The sequence below is a fragment of the Ambystoma mexicanum genome, chromosome 2p (assembly GCF_040938575.1).
Source record: "Ambystoma mexicanum isolate Mex_15411 chromosome 2p, UKY_AmexF1_1, whole genome shotgun sequence".
Taxonomy (NCBI): domain Eukaryota; kingdom Metazoa; phylum Chordata; class Amphibia; order Caudata; family Ambystomatidae; genus Ambystoma; species Ambystoma mexicanum.
Window position 1 is genome coordinate 624830342 of NC_090923.1, and position 19498 is coordinate 624849839.

Consider the following 19498-nt stretch of genomic DNA (forward strand, 5'->3'; position numbering starts at 1 on the left):
GACCAGAGTCCTTCCCCTCATTTAACTTAATAGGGATGAACAACTGCTCTCCAATGTTCTGAATATCAGCCAAGCCTTGAGCTGATTTCTCATCTTTTTGGACTATAGGAATGGGAATTTCTGATTGTGAATTCGTATAGAATTTCAGAGTGTTTCCTTCCAGTGTGGAGTGCCACCTTAGACTGGAAGGAAAGTTGATTTTCAGAAATAGAGAGGACTCCCCATCACCAGTTTGTCATCCTACTGCAATTACTGTCACGTCTGGGATTTGATTATTCTGGAAGTGGAAATCAATTTGGTCAGGTTTTTGTTCAACCATGTGGCATGTGCCATTTGAATTAACATGGTTGACACTCTGTTTTAATTTCATTGGTCGGTTAGTCTGGGTCCAGAGGACCTTGTTTACACAATCTAGGAGGGGAGACAATCTACGCAGATTGTCATTCCCTAGTAAAGATGGTGTTCCCTCTGGAGTCACAACTATGACCGGGTGCTTCACCTTGTGTCGCCCAATTTTAATGTCTAAATCAGCAGTCCCCTCGACAGGAATTTCCTTCCCGTCGAAGTTCTGAAGTTGTCCAGGAAGAGGGGTGAGAGGAATTTGGTACTTCTCCCCGCTTCCCGAAATCAGTTGGTCAAAGGCCCTTTTTGACAGAAGGGTAGCTTGGGATCCAGTGTCCACCAGTGCCAAAATTGTACATTTCCCCTGTATTTGGACAGGGGCATAAAATCTTCCCTCCTTTTCCTCAAGGGGGCAAAGATAAAGCACATTTTTGGCCAACTGGTGGGTTAATTTCCTTGCTTTGGATACCGACAGAGTTGTGATTTGGGAAGGATTCTGTTTGGGATCTTGGGAACCTGTAAGAAAAAGGTGACAGCTAGATATGGGGGAAGTATTAGGTTCCACTGGTTCTGATTCTGGGCTGCCCCCCCCTTTTGGAGGCAGTCACTAGAATGGGTTTTCACAAGGGGATTTTTGTGCTGGTCATTCTGGGGTTTGATGATGGGCGGTTTTAACTTGGTCCCCACATCTACCCAGTCTGGATTTGGATCCTTTGGGACCCATTTTTCTTTGGGAGGAGTTCCCCCATCGCTGAAGGAGAAGGGCCTTTTCCCAGGATCCTCTGAGGACCCCTCCCCTTCAAATTGGGAGATTTGCACCTCATCCTCAAAATGAGCCTTTTTAGGCTCTTTATTTCTCCTACCTCCCTCTGTTCCTTGGGTTGCAGACTTTTGGGGGACAGGAGATTTTGGTTCCGGTTCCTGGGTTTCCAGGGGCTTTACACAAGTGGGAAGGAAGCTTCCTCCAAGGCTTCACACCCCCCTTCCCCTTGTGCCTCCTCCCTGGGAACTGGTGGGTTGTCGGGGTTCTTCCCCGTCATTGTTCTGGAGCACCAGACCCTGAATTTGAGGAATTCTGAGCCGCCATGCTCATCTGAGGGTTCTGTTGAGCCCTCAGCATGCGGCCCAGATCCTGTGCCATGTTCTGGACCTGGCACTCTAGTTTGGACACCTGCTCCGGCTGGTACGGGGTCCTCAGATCTACTCTGAGTTGATCCCGGGAAGGGTAACTATCCCTTCTCGCATAATACCCCTGGTTAGGAAAATATGGGTATCCTTCCACCCTTGGCCTCCCCTCTCCCAGATAGGGCTGTCTGGGCTCAGGAAAGTGGGGAAAGAAAGAAGGGTTGTTTTGGGGGTTGAAGTTTGGCGGATACCGGGGAAAGAAATTTGGTCCGGCATTTGGGGAATTACTGCCCTCCTGGAGAAAGTGAAGAGGGACATTTACTGCTGTCTGGTTGGATCCCCTCACCCCCCTTGGGCTGGAGGAGTCCACACATAGCCCACGATGGGTCTATTTCCCTTGTAGCATGGGCTGATGTAGTCAGGGGAGTTAGGGGTCCCATTTGTGGGGTTAACTCCCTGGCTCCCTGTTTGGGATTGGCCCGAGGGCCTTCTGAGTTTGGGGTTGGTCGGATTCTGAGCAGGAAGGTTCTTAGGCCCCCCATCTCCAGATCTAAAATGGGGGCAACCTTCACCTCTGCCACCTTAGCAGCAGCAGGGGTGCTGGTTGGTTTGGGGCTCTTGCTAAGATTTTTACTTTCCAACGGCTTCTGTACTTCATAGATGTGCATTGCTTGTTCAAAGACCCAGTCTAGTGATCTTTTCTCATGAAAGTCCCTCACTAGCTGGGTCATAATGTACTTCGGGAGAGCATGAAAGAAGGTGTTCACAAATTCCTTACTGTCAGTGCGCACCCTTCTAGTGGTCTGCGCAAAGGCGCATTTCAATTCCTGAACAAATTCTTGTGGGGCCTGGTCTTCCCCACATTGTAAGTTGTAGGCTGCCTTGCGAGCCTCTTGAGGGTTCCTATGAATGGAAAAATGTTTCAGGATGGCCGCCCTATAGGTGGACCATCTGGAATGGTTCTGATACTCCAGCCTCGCAAAGAAGCTGGAGTACTCAGGAGAAAACGTCCCCTTTACATACTGAATACAGCTTTGGCTGTCCTTCAGATGGAAAGTCTCCATCATCTGCTCAAATAATTCAAGGTGCTCCCAAACCGAATATTTGGTATTTTTGTGGTAAGGCTTGATGACGCTCCTAATAGCTTTTATTTGTTTCAGGGGATCCTTGAGTAAAGCCCTCTTAACTTTGTTAGCCTTTTTAGTTCTTGTCACCCTGGTCCACTCATCCGCTGACTCAGAGGCACTGCTACCAGAGGTGGCTGTCTGGTCTTCTAGACTCTCCCAGATTCTGCGAGCTTGGGAATGGCTGGGAGAATGTGGGGGCCTAGTTCCTCTGGTCCTGTGGTGCTCAGAAGAGTCTTCTGACTCTTCCTTGCTCCCCGCATTGACTGAGTACCCCCCCCCCACTGTCCTAGCTGGGAAGAGGTTTTTAGTATGCTCTTAGTGGGCCTAGTCTCATGGAATTTCCCACCAAATTCTACTGCCTGATCTCTTCGTAAGTTATATTTCTGAGGATCCATTTCTCTGATTCTCCCCTCACTGGAGTCTCCCTGATCAGAGAAGATGGCCCTAGCACTTGGGAACCTGTACATAGATGCCCGCCCATCCATTTCTGGGAGGCGCTGACCTATTAGCCCCATATTTCCCATTGGGTTGAAGTCTACCATCCCCATGGCCCTTGGCTCATGTGAGCCAGTGGACATGGGAGTGGCAGAGTCCATTGAATTGAAGAGATTAAAGTCTCTGGTGCCAGTGTTCCTGAGGTTATGCTCAGGGGTTTCCCTCTCCCATCTGACCTCATCTCTCTCAGCTCCGACTCCCTGATGGCATGCAAGAATCTGACCGTTTTGTTCTTCTATTAAGGCCTTACTGGTCTCTATTAGTTGTTCCTGAATGGCTGTCTATGGAGCCTGTCATTTTTCTCACAGAGAGCCTCACTGTCTCTCTGTGCTTCTTGCCTGCATTGGGAGTATTGGCCCAATTTTTGCTGCAGGAGACTCACCCCCTGAGTTCTGTCCTTACTGGCCTGATTACTCTTTTCCAGAGCATCTTCCACCCTCCTGGTATGCTCTAACAGCTTTTCATAGTCAATTTTGCGTTCACCCAGTCCCTGAAGGGCCAGGTGATTTTCTTCCACCTTGGTTTTTAAATGACTGACTTCCTGGCCTAAGGCATCCCTTTCCTGAATTAGAGTATCCCTCTGTGCAGCCAGATTGTCCCTTTGTTTTCTAATGGCACATAATTTCTGGCGATCCTCATCAAAATCTGTTTGAGTGTGGAGATCCTTCACTATTAATTTATTATTTTCCTCCTTCATTTCATCAATCTGATTTTCTAGGGCAACTATCTGCCCTGCGCAGACTCTATTATAGCTTAATTGCTGCTCCAGATTTTGTTGGCTCTGTTGTAGAGAATCCAACCTTTCTTGGCACTCTTTTTGCAGTGTCAGTAATTTGGTATCCTGCTCTACCTTCTGTTGCTGCAGGAGACCCAGATCTTCCTTCAATTTTGTCAGGTACTGTCTGGTTTCTCTCTCTGAATCTTGGCTCTTTTGTAGCCTTTGCTCTACAGAGTCCAAATCAGTTTGGGTCTTCTCTAGGGATTGTACTTGCCTTTTTGCCAGGTCTAAGTTTTTGGCATATTTTTCCTGTATTACTCCAATGTGGAGGTACAGGTACGCCGCTATTTTGGCAATTTTACATTGCTCTTCTTTTACCCTTGGAGCCATATACAGTTCACCAAGTGCCTGGTGTAATGGACCCTGGTCCTGCCATGTATCTAATTATGTGGCAGTGGTTTGTTGTTTGATTTTTTTGATTTCCTGCAGCCAAACATTCTCGTCCTGCTCAACCCATTCACCCCTGACAAACAATTTGTGGAGTAGGTGTTCTTTTGCCATATTCATTTCCACTGGGTCGCCATTCCGGAAATATTTATTTCCTTCTGACCTCAGGTTATTTTTACATTTGCAAACAGGCCAAACTCCTTTGAGTATTTCTATTGAAGGGTGTTTTTACAGTGTAGCACAGTATGGTAGCCCAACAAGGTGTATGTACCCCGTCAGTAAGCACGCTGTGTTGGACTGTCACAAGTGGTATGTCTAATTCAGGATCTCGCGACGAGCCCCCAAGCTGTAAGTGATTTCAATCCGGCACACACCTAAGTCAATGCCTAGCATGTAATGCCCAACTGAAATCCTTATTTATTTTTATCTAAAAGTTCTTTTATTCTGAACGATGTACCCCTCATATCACGCCCCTCTCCTGGAGCACCCCCCCCATCCGGTCACACTGAACCAGGAATCAGGTTGGTTTGCAAAGTTAAAATATTTATTTATGTATTTTCAATTCAATCACACTATGTTTTAAGGTGTACACAATAATCACCAATGGAGTGATGTAACACTAAATAATCTCTTTAATACACAAGGAGTAATAGTGAGCAAAACAATTAAGCACAGAAACAATACTTTTGTGTGTGTGTTCAGATCAGATAGCACTGTGGTTAAAGTTTCCCCCTGCACATACCTTCAACCCAAAGATAGGATGGGTTTAAGATAGGGATTAACTAAGCAAGGTACATAGGCTAGTGACACAGTTCTATCTATAGATACTCACTAGATATGTTTTTAAACGGAACCGTCAGGATTCTGGTACATCAAGATTCTGGTCAGGGAAGGGAATCTGGTTCTCGTACAGACAGCTGGGCACATCGGATTGGATCTGCAATCAGCAAGGCACTCTGGTCACAGCACGGCACAGGACTGGACTGGCTCTGCAATGGCTCTAGTCACGGCACAGGACTGGATTGGATCTGCCCTTTTTGGTTCTGATGATAATTATTTCAGCAGGCAAGCAGTACAGTATTTTGATGCTCCCCTTAGGTGGTGGGATTCCGGTTCTGAAATTTAATTTAAGGCCTAGCTGAAAATGGTTCAGCTATGTAATGGGCCTTTCTGCTTTGCCAAGTTTCTGGAGTCTGGAGCAAGGAAGACGTAGCGTTCCGCCGCAGGTTGCTCCGCCAGCATCAGGATAGTGAGTGTATCTGTGTGTCTTTATCTGACCTCTGCTGTCTCTATTTATGTTATGATAAAGGGTGTGTGTGTGCTGGTTTAGCCTAAGCTCGCCCCTTTGACAGGCGATTGGTCAGGGTCTCCTCTCTGCCTTGATAGGAGGAGAAAAAAAACAGTGCGTCACCTTAATGGTGTGGGTTTATGAGGCTTAGAGTCCACCCCTAACCTCTTGAACACAAAATCTACTTTTGACGCAATACATATTTACATGTGTGCAACCTCTATAACAATCGTATATACGGATTACATATTTTGTGTAGCGGCTACTCCTCAAAACCCTGTTGCTGTGGGATCTTGTGTCTGCTTTGCACCAAATTTTGCCCTTTTCATCAGGAACAAAATGTCCCATTTATCAGCAAATTTCCACAAGTGGGCGCGTATAACATGGGCATAAGTGTATAAAGTTTCATATTTCTAGCAGAAATACATTTGGAGTAAAATCACATTTCCTGCCGTTTCTTTCCAGAACATGTCACACGATTTTGGCGCCTCTTGAAATGTGCAGCCAAAATTTAGATTCACAAATCGGTTACTTTTGTATTTTTGACAATTTTAAGTGGCAAGTTATATGTATTTAAACAAAATGTTCTTTGTGAATGTTCAGCTAAAGATGGCTGTTTGGGTCTGCCTCTTTTTGTCTCCCTTCAGTACAGAAGCATATCCTGCCTGTTTTCTCTTGGCATAGGCCATTTACGACTGTCCTCACACCTAGTATTTCCTGCTTTGCAGCTTGTCATTGTTTCCTTCCCCACTGCAGACCAGGTTCTTCCCAAACCGTATAATTATCGCTTTGGTGCGATTTCCTGTTGGAGGGAGAGGCCTTGACTCTGTGAGGAAAGCTGTTATTCCAGTTTGGTAGCTTTAGCCAGCTTATTTTAACTGTTAATTCTGTTGAATTTTCCCTTGGCATACAACAAACTTGTGGGATAAAATCATATCTAAATACTTATCCAAGATTTGAAACCATGGAATCAAAACAATTACAAGATGGGTAACTCTCAATAACAAGCCTCTTAGATTGCAAACATTTGATTTCAGTTTATACATGTTTAAAGTTTAATCAGGCAGGCCCCTGACAGCTGTCATTCAGGAGGCAGAGGGTACTGCGCCCAGATTTTGACAGATCCACAGGCAGGCCACTTTTGCTGTGGAAATACCTTCATGCTTTCAGCTTTTCAGGACTTTGCAAGTTCACAATAATTTCTTATAATAAGTGAATTGTAGCACCCAGCAAGATTTTTGGATGTTTGGGGGTGTTTTGTACCGGCATTCTGCAGTTTCAACAACAAAGAAAAAGTGATTTAAAGCAAGATTTGGGGTTTCCTTTAGCAAAGCACTGCTTTTTCCTTCTGTACTCCATTTTCACTTGTTGTGGAGCCCAGTGACATCTTTCAAGAGTGAGATCTCTGTTCCACCACTGACACATGGGTGGCAGATTGGGCAGCCATCATTTTGTGCTTTGCAGAGCGCGATTTGCAGAGGTTTTGGCACGCACAAGGGTTTTGCGGCCATTTTACTATTTTTGTCTTCATCAAAACATCAGTGATGCCGCATAGCAGAGCAAAAAGTGAGTCAAAACATCCCACATATCTCACTTGGGTGCATGTCATAGACTCGCACACTGCCTGGTTCACTCTCCTGCCAGGGCTTTCCCGTTCTCCATCCACTCTCTCTCTTGCATCCAGGGAATAATGCTTATAAAGTACTATATCACCAACCCTTTCTTAACAAAACTATTCCAGTACCTTTAATTAGACTCTCTCGCGCTGTCGAGGGTACGCAACAATTGTCCTGAAGCGCCCCAGTGTCCCATTTGCTCTCACTAGGCTTACAGGTCTTCACTGGCAGCTTCGGCATTCCTCATGTCTCACTGTCTTCTTTGCTCTCGGCTTTCTGACTGGGAGTGTGTCCCTTTAGCCGCTTCATTCCCGCTTTACCTTCCTCTGATTTTGCCAGATCCAGCTGCCTGTGACAATAATGCAGCAAATTTCTCTCGACTCAGTTTCTCTGCATGCCGTTCTCACCAGCTTCTTTGCTGCGTTCCTGCAGTCTGCTCGCTTCCGGCATCTCAACCAGCGTCAGAACAAGTTGGATTCAGCAGCAGTCTAGTCTCTCTCCTTCTGTTCAGCTGTGTCAGTTTTAAATGTGCTAACATTGGTCAACATTTTCCAAAGACTAGAACGCAGCATTGGCTTACGGTTTCCTACCAACCTCATTACTCCATCCCTCTTCCTCGTCTCACTACGGGACAAAGTGGATGGCAGGGTAAACATTTATCTTAGAAATGAAGACCCAGGGATCTACAACACAATAAGCCATATGGGAATTTTGCAAAGGCACATGCGTGTCATTAAGGAATTACAGCTGATGGCTTATTCAGATTCAGTATTCTTCTGTCTCCCTGGAGTTTGTCCTCCCTTACGTGGTCTTCCCACAGATAGCCAACCCCAGAGTCAGAGTCAGATAGCCTTTGCCTTTCATTGGCCACAGAGAAGTTTCTCGCCAGGGAATCAGTGATGATGTTGCTAGATTCGTCCCAGGTGGGAAGTATGTTCAATCCATTCGGTTGGTGAGGAAAGATATTAGCCACTATAGGGCAGAGTATTTTAATGCCGCATTCCTCCAGTCTCTGGATTAGTGTTGTGCTGTTGTCTGCGTTTATTTTGAGGTCGTCCCATATGGATGGACGTGCTGATTCCTCTCATGGGTCTGAAGCCGACTTGGGAGTTGTCAAGTGTTCCGTTGGTTTCTAAATGGTTGAGTAGTGTTTTGTAGATGTGGTTCTGCAGTAGTTTCGCTGGGTAGGGTAGATTTGAGAAAGGTCGGTAGTTTGTGGGGTCTTCCGCACTTCCAGTTCTGTGTTTTAGTAGGGGCTTGATGTATGCTAATTTGAAGGTTTTAGGTACTATTCCTGTGTTTAGGGATAGGTTCAACAATAGCTGCAAGTATGATGCTGGAGTTCCGTGGTTGAGGATGTCTATGAAGATGCCTGGCGGGCATGGGTCACTGGGGATCTAGCGAGGTTGGTGTCTTTTATTAGTTTGATAAATGTTTCTTCGTCTATGGGCGCCAATCGGTCGAGTGTTGTGGTGGTGTGCTGGTTTCTGGTGGTTGTAGATTTGTGTTTATTGTTGCATGGCTTGGGTCAATAGTCTGTTGAACTATTTCTATTTTTGTTCTTCGATGGTTTGTGATGTTGTCACATAAGGATTGTGAAGGTATGACGTATTTGTTGCATGATGTTGGGTTTTTGATTTTCTTAATGATTCCAATTAGTTATTTGTGTGGGTTTGTTGCTGAGTGGAATTTTGCAGTGTAGTATGTTTCTTTGCTTTAAAGACTACCGATTTATACATTCTGAGTCTTTGGCATTTCTTTTTGTCCGATTGGTTGTAATGGTTTTTCCATTGTTTTTCGAGTTTGCGGTTTAATTTCATGAGTCCCCCTCAGTTCTTATGTGAACCCTCTTTCTGCCATTTCTTTTGCAGTGGCTTTGAAGCATTTTGCTGTTGCTAATTGGTCTAGGGCCTTTGCGATGCAGGTGTCAAGTTTTTCTAACGCAGAGTCTGGAGTCCTTCTGTTTAGCTGGTAGAGGTTTGGTTTGGTTGAGGATCCTAGGTCAAGACTCTTCCAGTTTGTTTTGTTAGTGGCATGTAGTATTGAGTTTCTGGGTACATGCGGTTTGGGATTTTGAGGGTGGATGGGATGAAGTTGTGATCAATCCCTATGATTGGTATCGGTGGGGCGGTGGTCGAGAGTCCATCTGTGCAGAGAATTGCGTCCAAGGTGTGTCCAGCACAGTGGGTAGGTCTGTACATTTGTCTGAAGTGTGCCCATTAGGGCGCAGAGGGAGTTTGCTGGGGTTTCGTTTTTCTCCTTCTATCCAGATGTTGAAATCCCCCAGAACAATAATGTTATCATGATAAGTGGATGTTAGGAGGTATGACATATTGTATTTGTTCTTCATGTATAATGGTGTAATGTACAATCCTTGGTGTGAGTTACTCTAGCTATAACTTCATTTTAGGTCATTTTAGCAGTGCATCTCATAACCCATGGTTACTGTAGAACTCAGGGGCTACCCTCTGCTAGAAGCCCAAGGTTCTAGAGTGGGAAAGGGGATTTCTGTGAAGGGAGGAAGATGGTTGTGCTGCTCCTGCTGGAGGCTGTTTCTCCCTTGGATGCTGAACCTTATCTTAATAAAGGTTTTAAGACACACACTGAGTCTCATGTGGGTTTGTTCCGGATTTAACAGTTGGCGACGAGGATGGGATAAAAGGGAGACAGCCCCCGGCATTCAGATCCAGGTCGTGACTTTTGGTGATTGAGGCCTGCTCAGTTATATGCGAGCTTACCATTGAATAAACTGCATGGGTTGTGATTTCTGCAATTCTGCGATTTCTACAGTTGGCGGTGGATTTGGGAACCAGCAGCTTGCCTAATCAAGAGAGGACTGACAGCACAAATCAGCGGTTTGATCAACAGAAGTGAGCTAAATGAGCTGAAGTTTTGTTCCACACTACACCTGGAGCCGCCCAGTGACCGCAGAGTGATTTTGGAGCCGATTTTGGAGGTTTAACATTGGAGTGTGGGGATAAAACCGCTGCAGCATTTTTTACAGAAGCGGCCACGCACAGTGTTTATTTTCAATACAACCGCTCGAGCGTGTGGCGCCCACGGCTTCGGGAACTGTTTACTTACGAGGGCCGCATCTCGAGCCAGAAGTCCCCGCAGATCCAAAGGTGACTAATAGCAGCCACACGTCATCACGGTCTGCAAGGAAAGGACCTACGACGTGACGGCCGCATTGACCCTGCATTGTTTGTGCTGCCGCACGTCATCACGGTCCAATGAGAAAAGGACCTTGAAGCGTGGTGGCCATCTTTGTTTCGTTTCATTTCTTGTTTTGTTGGTTCCCTTCTACGTGTGCACGTAGCTTTGGTACAGCAGCAAAATTGGCTGATGGAGGATTCAATAATTCTGTGGTGAGTGTTAAACAGGTTATTTAATCTGCATATGTTGGAACACACTAGTTGAGAAGGCAGTGTGTTGTCCACAATAGTTTATATTTTTTGGTGTTTTTTTTGGTGGAAGTGGCACTCAACTAAGGAGCGCCCATAGCCATGTCTAATGTGCCTTCTCCATTTTTTTTCCTATCCACACCAGGTGACCCCAAGGTGCGCTAGGCAGACTGGAAAGAGGGCTTCAATAAATATGCCCTGGCTGTATTTGGTGCCAATTTCTCCAATGAGCACAAGGAGACATCATTGTTTCATTGTTTGGGAACTGCAGGACAAGAGGTTCTAAAAAAGCTGCCAGAACCTGTTAACATCCCTGATGCAGGTCCTTTTGAGAGAACATTGGCGAAGTTGGATAAACATTATAGCATAGAGGAGAACATTATTCCGGAGAGGTATAAATTTGCCACGAGAGGCCAAAAGAGTGGAGAGAGCATAGAGGATTTTATTACAGCTTTAAGAGGTTTGGCAGTTAAGTGCAGATTTGATCATTGTCAGGATGAGCACATAAGGGATCAGTTAATGATCAAGTGTTCCAATGACACCATCAGAAAGGAGTTATGGAAAGAAAGGAACCCCACTTTGGATTGAAATTGCAAAAACTGTGGAACACACAGACAAGTGTATAAAACTACTCCAATCAGACACAGTGAGCAATGAGACGTTCAAGTCAGAAGATAGCGAGGTAGCAATCCAAAAGGTATCGAAGGCTACTCAAAGACAAAGCGTAGGGCCTTCCAGGCCTCCTATGCATATGCAGAAAAGATTTGAGGATCGCCGGCAGAATAAAGGCTTTGCTGGCAGAGGCTGGAGTCGACAGTCGGCACCACTGAAAGATTTCAGAGGAATGTTTAAGGAGACAAATCCTTACAAACATTTCAGGGAGAATGGTCCGTCCAGGATTCCTCCGGGAAGGAGGTGTTTCAGATGTGGGAGTATGTCGCATCTTGCATTTGATAAAGAGTGTTTTGCTATACATATCATATGCAATGATTGCGGTATGAGAGGGCATATTGCCCGCTGTTGTAGGAACTTTAATAGTAATTCTGGTCAGGTGCATGAAGTCAGTGCAGATCAGGAGGATGATTTGTACTGTGAAAATGGCAGGGAAGTATTGTTTTCTGTGAATGCTGTTGATGGGAAGATAAAAAAGAAAAAACCTTATGCATTGTGTTAGTTCGAGGAGTGCCAGTATCGATGTTTATAGACAGTGGTGCAGATTACACACTTATAAGCGTACAAGTATGGAAGGAGAAGTTTGGTTTGTGTACATTGTGTGAGAGTTCTGTCAGAGCGAATGCGTATGGGGATGTTCCGATAGAGATCATAGGAAGTTTTTAAGGTGATCTGCAGTTTAAAGACCGGAAGTCTGTAGGGACTGTTTATGTTACCAATAGAGGGGGAGAGTTGCTTTCATGGAGCGACCAAGCTGAATTGAAGATAAGGCTCGAAGCAAGTCATCCAGAGTAAGTGTTGTCGGTAAAGGGTGACGGCACCACCCTAACACAGGCAGATTCTGTTTCTAGCAAATTGGGGTGTTTGAAGGGGTTTGTCCACAAAATTCGATTAAAAAAAGGTGCTATCCCCAAAATTGCAAAATTGTGCACCATTCCCCTGGCACTCAGAGAAGATGTAGAAAAAGAATTGAAAAGGATGGAAGGTGATGGAGTAATCGAAAGGATTGATGCATCAGAATGGGTTAGCCCGATAGTGGTTGTTAAAAAAAAAACAATGGATCATTGAGATTATGTATTGATCTAAGACATCTGAATAGTATGGTGGTAGCGGACAGGTTTCCCTTGCCTAGAATAGATGACCTATTGGTGGTGTTTCTAGCTCTACAGTGTTTTCCATGTTAGATTTAGAATCAGCCTACCATCAGGTGGAATTGCATGAGGATTCTAAAGATCTTACGGCTTTTATTATGCCAATTGGGCTTTTCAGGTGTGTTCGCATGCCATTCGGCTTGATATCGGCAGCCAGTGTCTTCCAGAGTATAATGCACAGATTGCTTGGTGGAGAGAAGGGCATCATGTGCTATCAAGATGATGTGCTTGGGTGTGGTAGCGATGAGGTTGAACATGATGAACGTTTGAGGAAAGTATTAGGCATTCTGAAGGAAGCAGGTCTCACAGAGGCCAGAGAAAAATGTATTTTCAAAGCAGACAAAGTGGTTTATTTAGGCCATGAAATCACTGGTGAGGGTGTTAGGCCCAAAGAGGAAGCTGTAGAAGCTATAAGGAGGATGGAAGCACCTAAATCTAAGGGAGATGTTTTGTCCTTTCTTGGCTTAGTAGAATTGTATGGAAAATGTATCAGAGGGCTTTCAGATATGTCAAGGAATGTGAGGAGGCTTTCACGTAAGGGAGTTGCTTTTAAATGGGTTGATCATGGTGAGAAAGAATTAGTGAAGATAAAGCTGTCCATTGTCAATGCACCTATTTTGAGTATCTTTGAGGTGAGGAAGGGAAACGCACCTTACTCTTTGGAGATGCCAGTGAATACGGCATTGGCGCGGTACTCATGCAGGAAGATCATGTTGGTTTGCATACTGTGGCATTCGCATCTAGATCTCTGATGGGCCCTGAGATTAGATATTCTGTTGTAGAAAAGGAAGCTCTGGCATGTGTCTGGGGTGTAGAAAAGTTTAGAATGTTCTTGTGGGGCAGAGAGTTCACGATCTGCACGGACCACAAACCTTTAGTTGGGATTTTCACTAAAGGTGGTTTGGAAGGGGTATCGAGGCGCATTATGAAGTGGGTAACGGCCCTGCAAGGTTTACAATTTACCATGCTTCATGTCAATGGTGAGACCAATGTTGTTGCAGATGCATTGTCTAGATCGGTGCATAGAGAGACACAAACCAGTGACAACGACTTGGGTTCTGAAGAGAGTGTGGACATTTTTCAGGTTCATGAGACATTAAAGAAGGATGATTGGGATGCTGCATGTAGCGAAGATACCATTTATCAAAGACTGTTGTCATTGGAGTTGAATGGGAAAATGAAAGGTTACAAGGGTGGTGACTTGTATGGATTTTCTAAAGTGAAGGAGGAGCCGTGGGTTCAGAATGGCTACTTATCTAGGGGACATCAAATGGTGGCACCCTCCAGCATGAGGAAAGTGATAATAGATTTGGCTCATGTTGGTCACCTGGGTCTTGCTAGGACTAAAGGGTTTGTGAGATCAGAGTTTTGGTGGCCGGGGGTTGACAAAGATACGGAGGAACAAGTCAAGGATTGTACAGAATGTGTTGAAGGTAATAAGGGGTTCAGAGTACAAAAGATGCCCATGGTAGTGAGGGAATGTCCTCGTGTTCCGTGGGATGAGATTGCTCTAGATCTTTTGGGACCATTTAACATAGGGGGTGGAAGAGACAGTTACTTACTAGTTGTCATGGATTTGTTGTCCAAATGGCATGAAGTCTGTGTATTAAAGGACATCTCTAGTAGCAACATTGTAAAATGTATGGAACAGTTATTCTGGAGAGAAGGATTTCCCAGGAAATGTATATCGGACAATGGTTCCCAATTGGTGTCCAAGGAATTTAAGGAGTTTCTGAGCAGACATGGGATAGTGCAAATGAACACAGCGTTATACCACCCCCAGAGTAATGGGTGTGTAGAACTCTTCAACAGGACTCTTATGGAAGCCATCAGGATTGTGGTTGCCACTGGTGGAGATTGGATAAGAACAGTGATGGAAAGAACATTTCAATATAGGTTAGCCCCTCACAGCGTCACAGGGGTATCTCCCTTTGAGGTATTACGAGCTAGGAAGCCTAATTCACACATATGTCCTGGTTGGATGGGGAGGTCCAAACTTGTTGGGGTAGACATAGAAGATGTGAGAGGGAAGTTTCTGGAAACTGGGACCAGATCTAAAGAGCGATATGATCATAAGCATTGCTGCAGAGAATTCAGAGTTGAGGAGGGTGACTGGATTAAAATTAAACTACCTACTAAAGTGCGAAAAGGGGCCTTGTTGTTTTCAGAGCCCAAACAAGTTGTTAAGGACTTAGGTTCTTCGGTATTAGTCAAGGGAGGTGGCATTTGGAACAAGGAGAGAGTGGCTCCTTTGAGGTCAACTAAGAAAGGTTGGGTGAGTGGTAGTGGGTGAGAATGAGAGAAATGTATGTATATTTTACATCATTTGAGGGTTTGCTAGGACAAGCACATGTATTGCTTTACATTTTGTGTAATTTTCTATTTGTTTTTCTTTCTTTTCAGTTATACATTTTAACAATTTTGGTTAAGAAGAGGTGGTGTTAGGAGGTATGACATATTGTATTTGTTCTTCATGTATAATGGTTTAATGTACAATCCTTGGTGTGAGTTACTCTAGCTATAACTTCAGTTTAGATCAGCTTAGCAGTGCATCTCATAACCCATGGTTACAGTAGAACTCAGGGGCTACCCTCTGCTAGAAGCTCAAGGTTCTAGAGTGGAAGAGGTGATTGCTGTGAAGGGAGGAAGACGGTTGTGCTGCTCCTGCTGGGGGCTGTTTCTCCCTTGGATGCTGAACCTTTTCTTAATAAAGGTTTTAAGACACACACTGAGTCTCATGAGTTTGTTCCGGACTTAACAGTGGAGAGGTTTGGAATGGCATCAGTGAGCCTTGTTAAAAAAATTGGGGTTGTAGGATGGCTGTCTTTAGATCATGGGGAACAGTACGTTGGTTTGGTCCTTGAGCTGTATGTTGATTTCGGAGTGATTCTCAGTCTTCTATGTCAGTTGGCGGGGTGGCGTGATGCAGATACGGTCTTTGTGTGCCATTGCAATTCCACCTCCTCTTCGGGTTTTCCTCTGTTGGAATGCATCAATTTGAAGTTGTCTGGTATGGCTCTGTGGGAGATTGTTTTGTAATTATCCAATAGCCATGTTTCTGTGAAAAAGAGTGTTTCGGTGCCATCCTCGCTTAGGATGACATGACGTACCAGACAGGACAACCTGCCCACCAATATAGTACCCCTGTGGATACCTGTTGCAACCTGCACATGCTAATGAGATTTAAGGGGGGTAACTTACATTTTTTCCCCTAGGATTTCTTTGATTATGATGCTGCCTAGTCGTGTAGTCCTTTTAAACTCTTCATTATGCTCACGTATGGAAAAACAGTGAAAAGGGACTAATGCAGCCCAGAAGCAGCAGAACAAAAGGCACTTTTTCTTTTTAAAAAGACATGGGAGCTGTGCATACAGTACACATCTGAGCAACCTGATTGGCAGCCGCACCAGACCAGTGTGTTAATGGTAGGTTACCCAAGAGGGTGCTCATCAAATTTGGATGCATTGCTAAGAGCGCAAACCAATTTTCCTTACTGACACATCTGCTTCACTAAGAAATCCATGTTGCAATGAAGACCTGCAGGCAACTCTCATGGTTTGTCCGAGAGCTGTGACACAGCCAACAACTGCAGCTAAAACATTCCCAAAAATTACTCTGCCATACATTATCACCTTAGTTTCTCATCTAGATTCTCACAAAAATGTCAAATGTAAAGTCTGGCAGCCAAAACCCCACCTGTAGTTTCAGTTCTGACATATCTTTATTAAGGGTTTTTAGAAGAAGCTTCATTAGTTTGAAAAGGGCACAAAAAAAGTGGATTAGTTTTTCAGATGCACTACTATTCAATTTTTCTAAAACATTTTATTTTAAAAGGTTTATTCATTTATTTTAAAAGTTTCTCTTTTCATTAGAAATAAATGTTTTTAAAAACACAAATTTCTTTAAATATAGGGAATATTTGGAAGAGGATAAAAGTCCTGCAAAGCCTTCCCCAGACTCATCTCAGGCTCAGTGCTGTAGCATTTGTATTGAGAGCAGACCTGCTCACGCCTGTCCCTCAGCGGGCTCACTTCTGGAATCATAGAGCAGCCAACTTGGGACAAGTCACCACTGATTGCATGTTTGTGTGTTTTACCTGGGACACATGGAGAGTTGAGAGAGACCTATGTCACTGTACACCATTTTGAATACATATTTGGGTGCAGACAGCCTGCACCAGAGATAAAGTCAGCTTGGATACGAAACTGGTAGTGCTTGTTTAAAACTTAAGTGCCCGCCCACCGCCCCGGGAACCAGACTTCTAGGACATAAAAGTAGTGTCCGGTGCTCACTTGGACTGGGTGTTGGGGTTGACATAGATTTGACTGTGTCCCCATTGTCTCCAAATTTCAAAAATATTCTATATGCATTGTGGAAAACCGCACAATTTCTTATGACCCATATATACATTCTAGGGGCAATAAAAGGTTTAAAAATCATACACAATGCTTTGCATTTCCATTTGATTACAGTGACTGTGCTGGTTGTTACTTTCAGGGCTTTAACAGCACTCTCTAGGGGAGGGACAACTTTTTTACCTTCGTTTTCCTGTCTACCAAGGGAGGATACAGTGGATCAGGCCAAGGTTTGTCCACTCCTATATTATGACAGGAGGGTATAAAATGCAGGCACACAAGGGATGATGGCACACCTAAACCAAGAGAGGTTGGGAAAATACTCCATAACTGTTACTCTGACATACTTCAACAATCCTTATTGCTAACACAGAGAATCTCGCTATGTCGAAAGGTGCCAGGAACACACCACAAAGAGGCTGAAACATCTGCATGGCGTATAGGAGGAACAAGAATCAATAAAGAAACCGGGTATTGCTCATTTGCAGCTTCTCTGACTGACAGGGTCACCCAACCGCCCTCCACAGTTTAATCCTTCTCCCATCCACGGTGAGACTTGATGTCAGTTCATGTTTAAAGACTTTGAATATCCAACACTTGAGGTACACTCCTGGGGCTGTAGTCGTAGGAATGCAATTAGCAAGGTTCCTTGGGATGTGGAAGCATATTGTGAAAGTTCTTCAACATCACTAGTCCAACTCTATGGTGCACCAACATGGTAGCTTAATGCATAACACTATGACACTGCTCTGATCCTCACATCTGCATGTGGGATATGCAATACCATTCAAACCCCAAAGATGTGGAATACTGCATTCTGTCAAATCATCTGAAGCACACACTCATACTCAACGCCCAATGATAATACATATTTCCTAATACCACCATAAAACATCTAATATACGCCTTTGGTCCTTGACTTTGCCAGTTACATGTCTTTGTAATACATTGAGGAATTCCACCTCATCAGTGTCCCTAAGAATATGACATTATCATTGAACATGTTCCCCCTTAGGTTTTTTAACACTATTAAGCAATCAGATTGTGTAGCTTTCTCCATAGATAGCACGCATCCATTATTCTATACTTTTATAATGGCTTTTCTGGACAGACGTTTGCCAAAGACAACTGAGGCCAGTTATTGCATACCAGCGTTCCTCTGGCCTTCTAAACATCCGGCTAGCACTTCCTTGCAAATTCTAAGTCCTTAGTCCCTCAATTTGATCATAGATACCAGGTTTATTGTGCAAGACCAAAAGAGAATCATGAATGTGAGTAATGCTAGTGTCAAAGCTTCAAAACCTCTGGGAATACCCACAGACAGAGGTGCCCATTAGTTTTAGCTTGTCTGTGCAATGAAAGAAGGTGTCCTCTCATTGAAAATCAGTACAGCTCCCAGGTAAAATGAGAGAATCTGCTACAAACCTCTACACCAAGGCCTATCCTTCATCAGATCTAGGGAATGAGGATAGGAAGACAGACTGGGGGAACGCTGAAGCAAAGGGATACCCTCTGTGTAACCCAAGCACCTCCACTTCCATTAAGAGGTGAGATAAAAACAGGGCTCTCCTCAGTGCCACGCTGGAGTGAGCGGAGCCCCTCAACCCCTCCAAAGAACAGAAGAATCTCCTGCAGTAGGTGGGGGTAATAAGAAGGGTCCCATCCTCTGTGCCACAAAAAGTTGAGCAACCAATACCAGAGAGGTTACCACACCCCTAGAATCAGTAGGTCTGGGGTGTGAGGATGAATAGGCGGTCCTCCTCCTTGCGGATCCACTTCATTAGTTTGTTGATGCCGCTGACAGCTGAGGCTTTGGTCCCCAATGGGCTGTAACACATGTAGAGCTCAAAGGCGTTGGTCACCTGCCATGAAAGCAAAAAAGAAGTTAGTTTCTCTCAAATTCTGAAAATAATTAGTACAAAATGTCTAGATTTTAATTAATGTATTATATATGGCATAATCAAAGTCTTACAATCCATGCAGAAATGATATGATATGCATTACTCACCATAATAGCATTTCTGATGATTGTATCTGCTTAGATTCACATGCAGCGCCTACAGTCCGACATCTAGTGGTAATCGCGGAGTATTGCATCTTTCTTTCGCGGATCGAAAGGGGACGTCGACATGGGCGTGACTGTAACACTATCCCTAACGTGACGTGTAGTGTACCCAAAATCCCTTACGCGTCGCAGTCACTCTTTTTTCCGCTGTGAGGGAGCATTATAGTCAGCGTGAGTGAGTACAGAAGAGAAGATGTAAGATGTCTATGTTCCTTCTACTCCATGAGGGGAGGAACGGTGGTCACATTTGAATCCAAGCAGATACAATCATCAGAAATGCTATTACGGTGAGTAATGCATGTCTTCTGATGCTTGTTAATCTGCTTAGAATCACATGCTGTGCATAGACTAGCAAGCAGTACCCAGAGATAGTGGTGGGATGTGAGAAGGAACAGTAGCAAAGAGACGTCTTAGCACCGCTTGTCCCACCTGAGCGTCAGACCTAGAGTGTGTATCTAGACAGTAGTGTTGTGTAAAGGTGTGTGCAGAACTCCAGGTTGCTGCTTTACAAATGGACTTGAGAAGAACATTTGCAATGAATGCTATGGTAGCCCCTGTGCCCCCAGTAGAGTGTGATCTAGGCGTGAACGGCAGATCTCTCTTGGCAAGAGTGTAGCACAGTGTGATACAGTTTAAGATCCACTTTGAAAAAGATGATTTAGAGACAGGTTCCCCTTCTCTACCAGCTGCCAC

The 19498-nt window shown here is 44.5% G+C and overlaps 1 protein-coding gene across 2 annotated transcripts in view; it reads right to left on the bottom strand.

Moving 5' to 3' along the window:
- Positions 1–4776: 4776 nt before the first annotated feature.
- The window catches only part of MON1A (MON1 homolog A, secretory trafficking associated), a 322574-nt gene continuing 307852 nt past the window's right edge, over positions 4777–19498 (bottom strand). For both annotated transcript variants that reach the window (XM_069644145.1, XM_069644146.1), the window contains exon 6: positions 4777–18602. In XM_069644145.1, the coding sequence (XP_069500246.1) occupies positions 18462–18602 (141 nt within the window). In that variant the 3' untranslated portion in view covers positions 4777–18461. The remainder of the gene's footprint in view (positions 18603–19498) is intronic.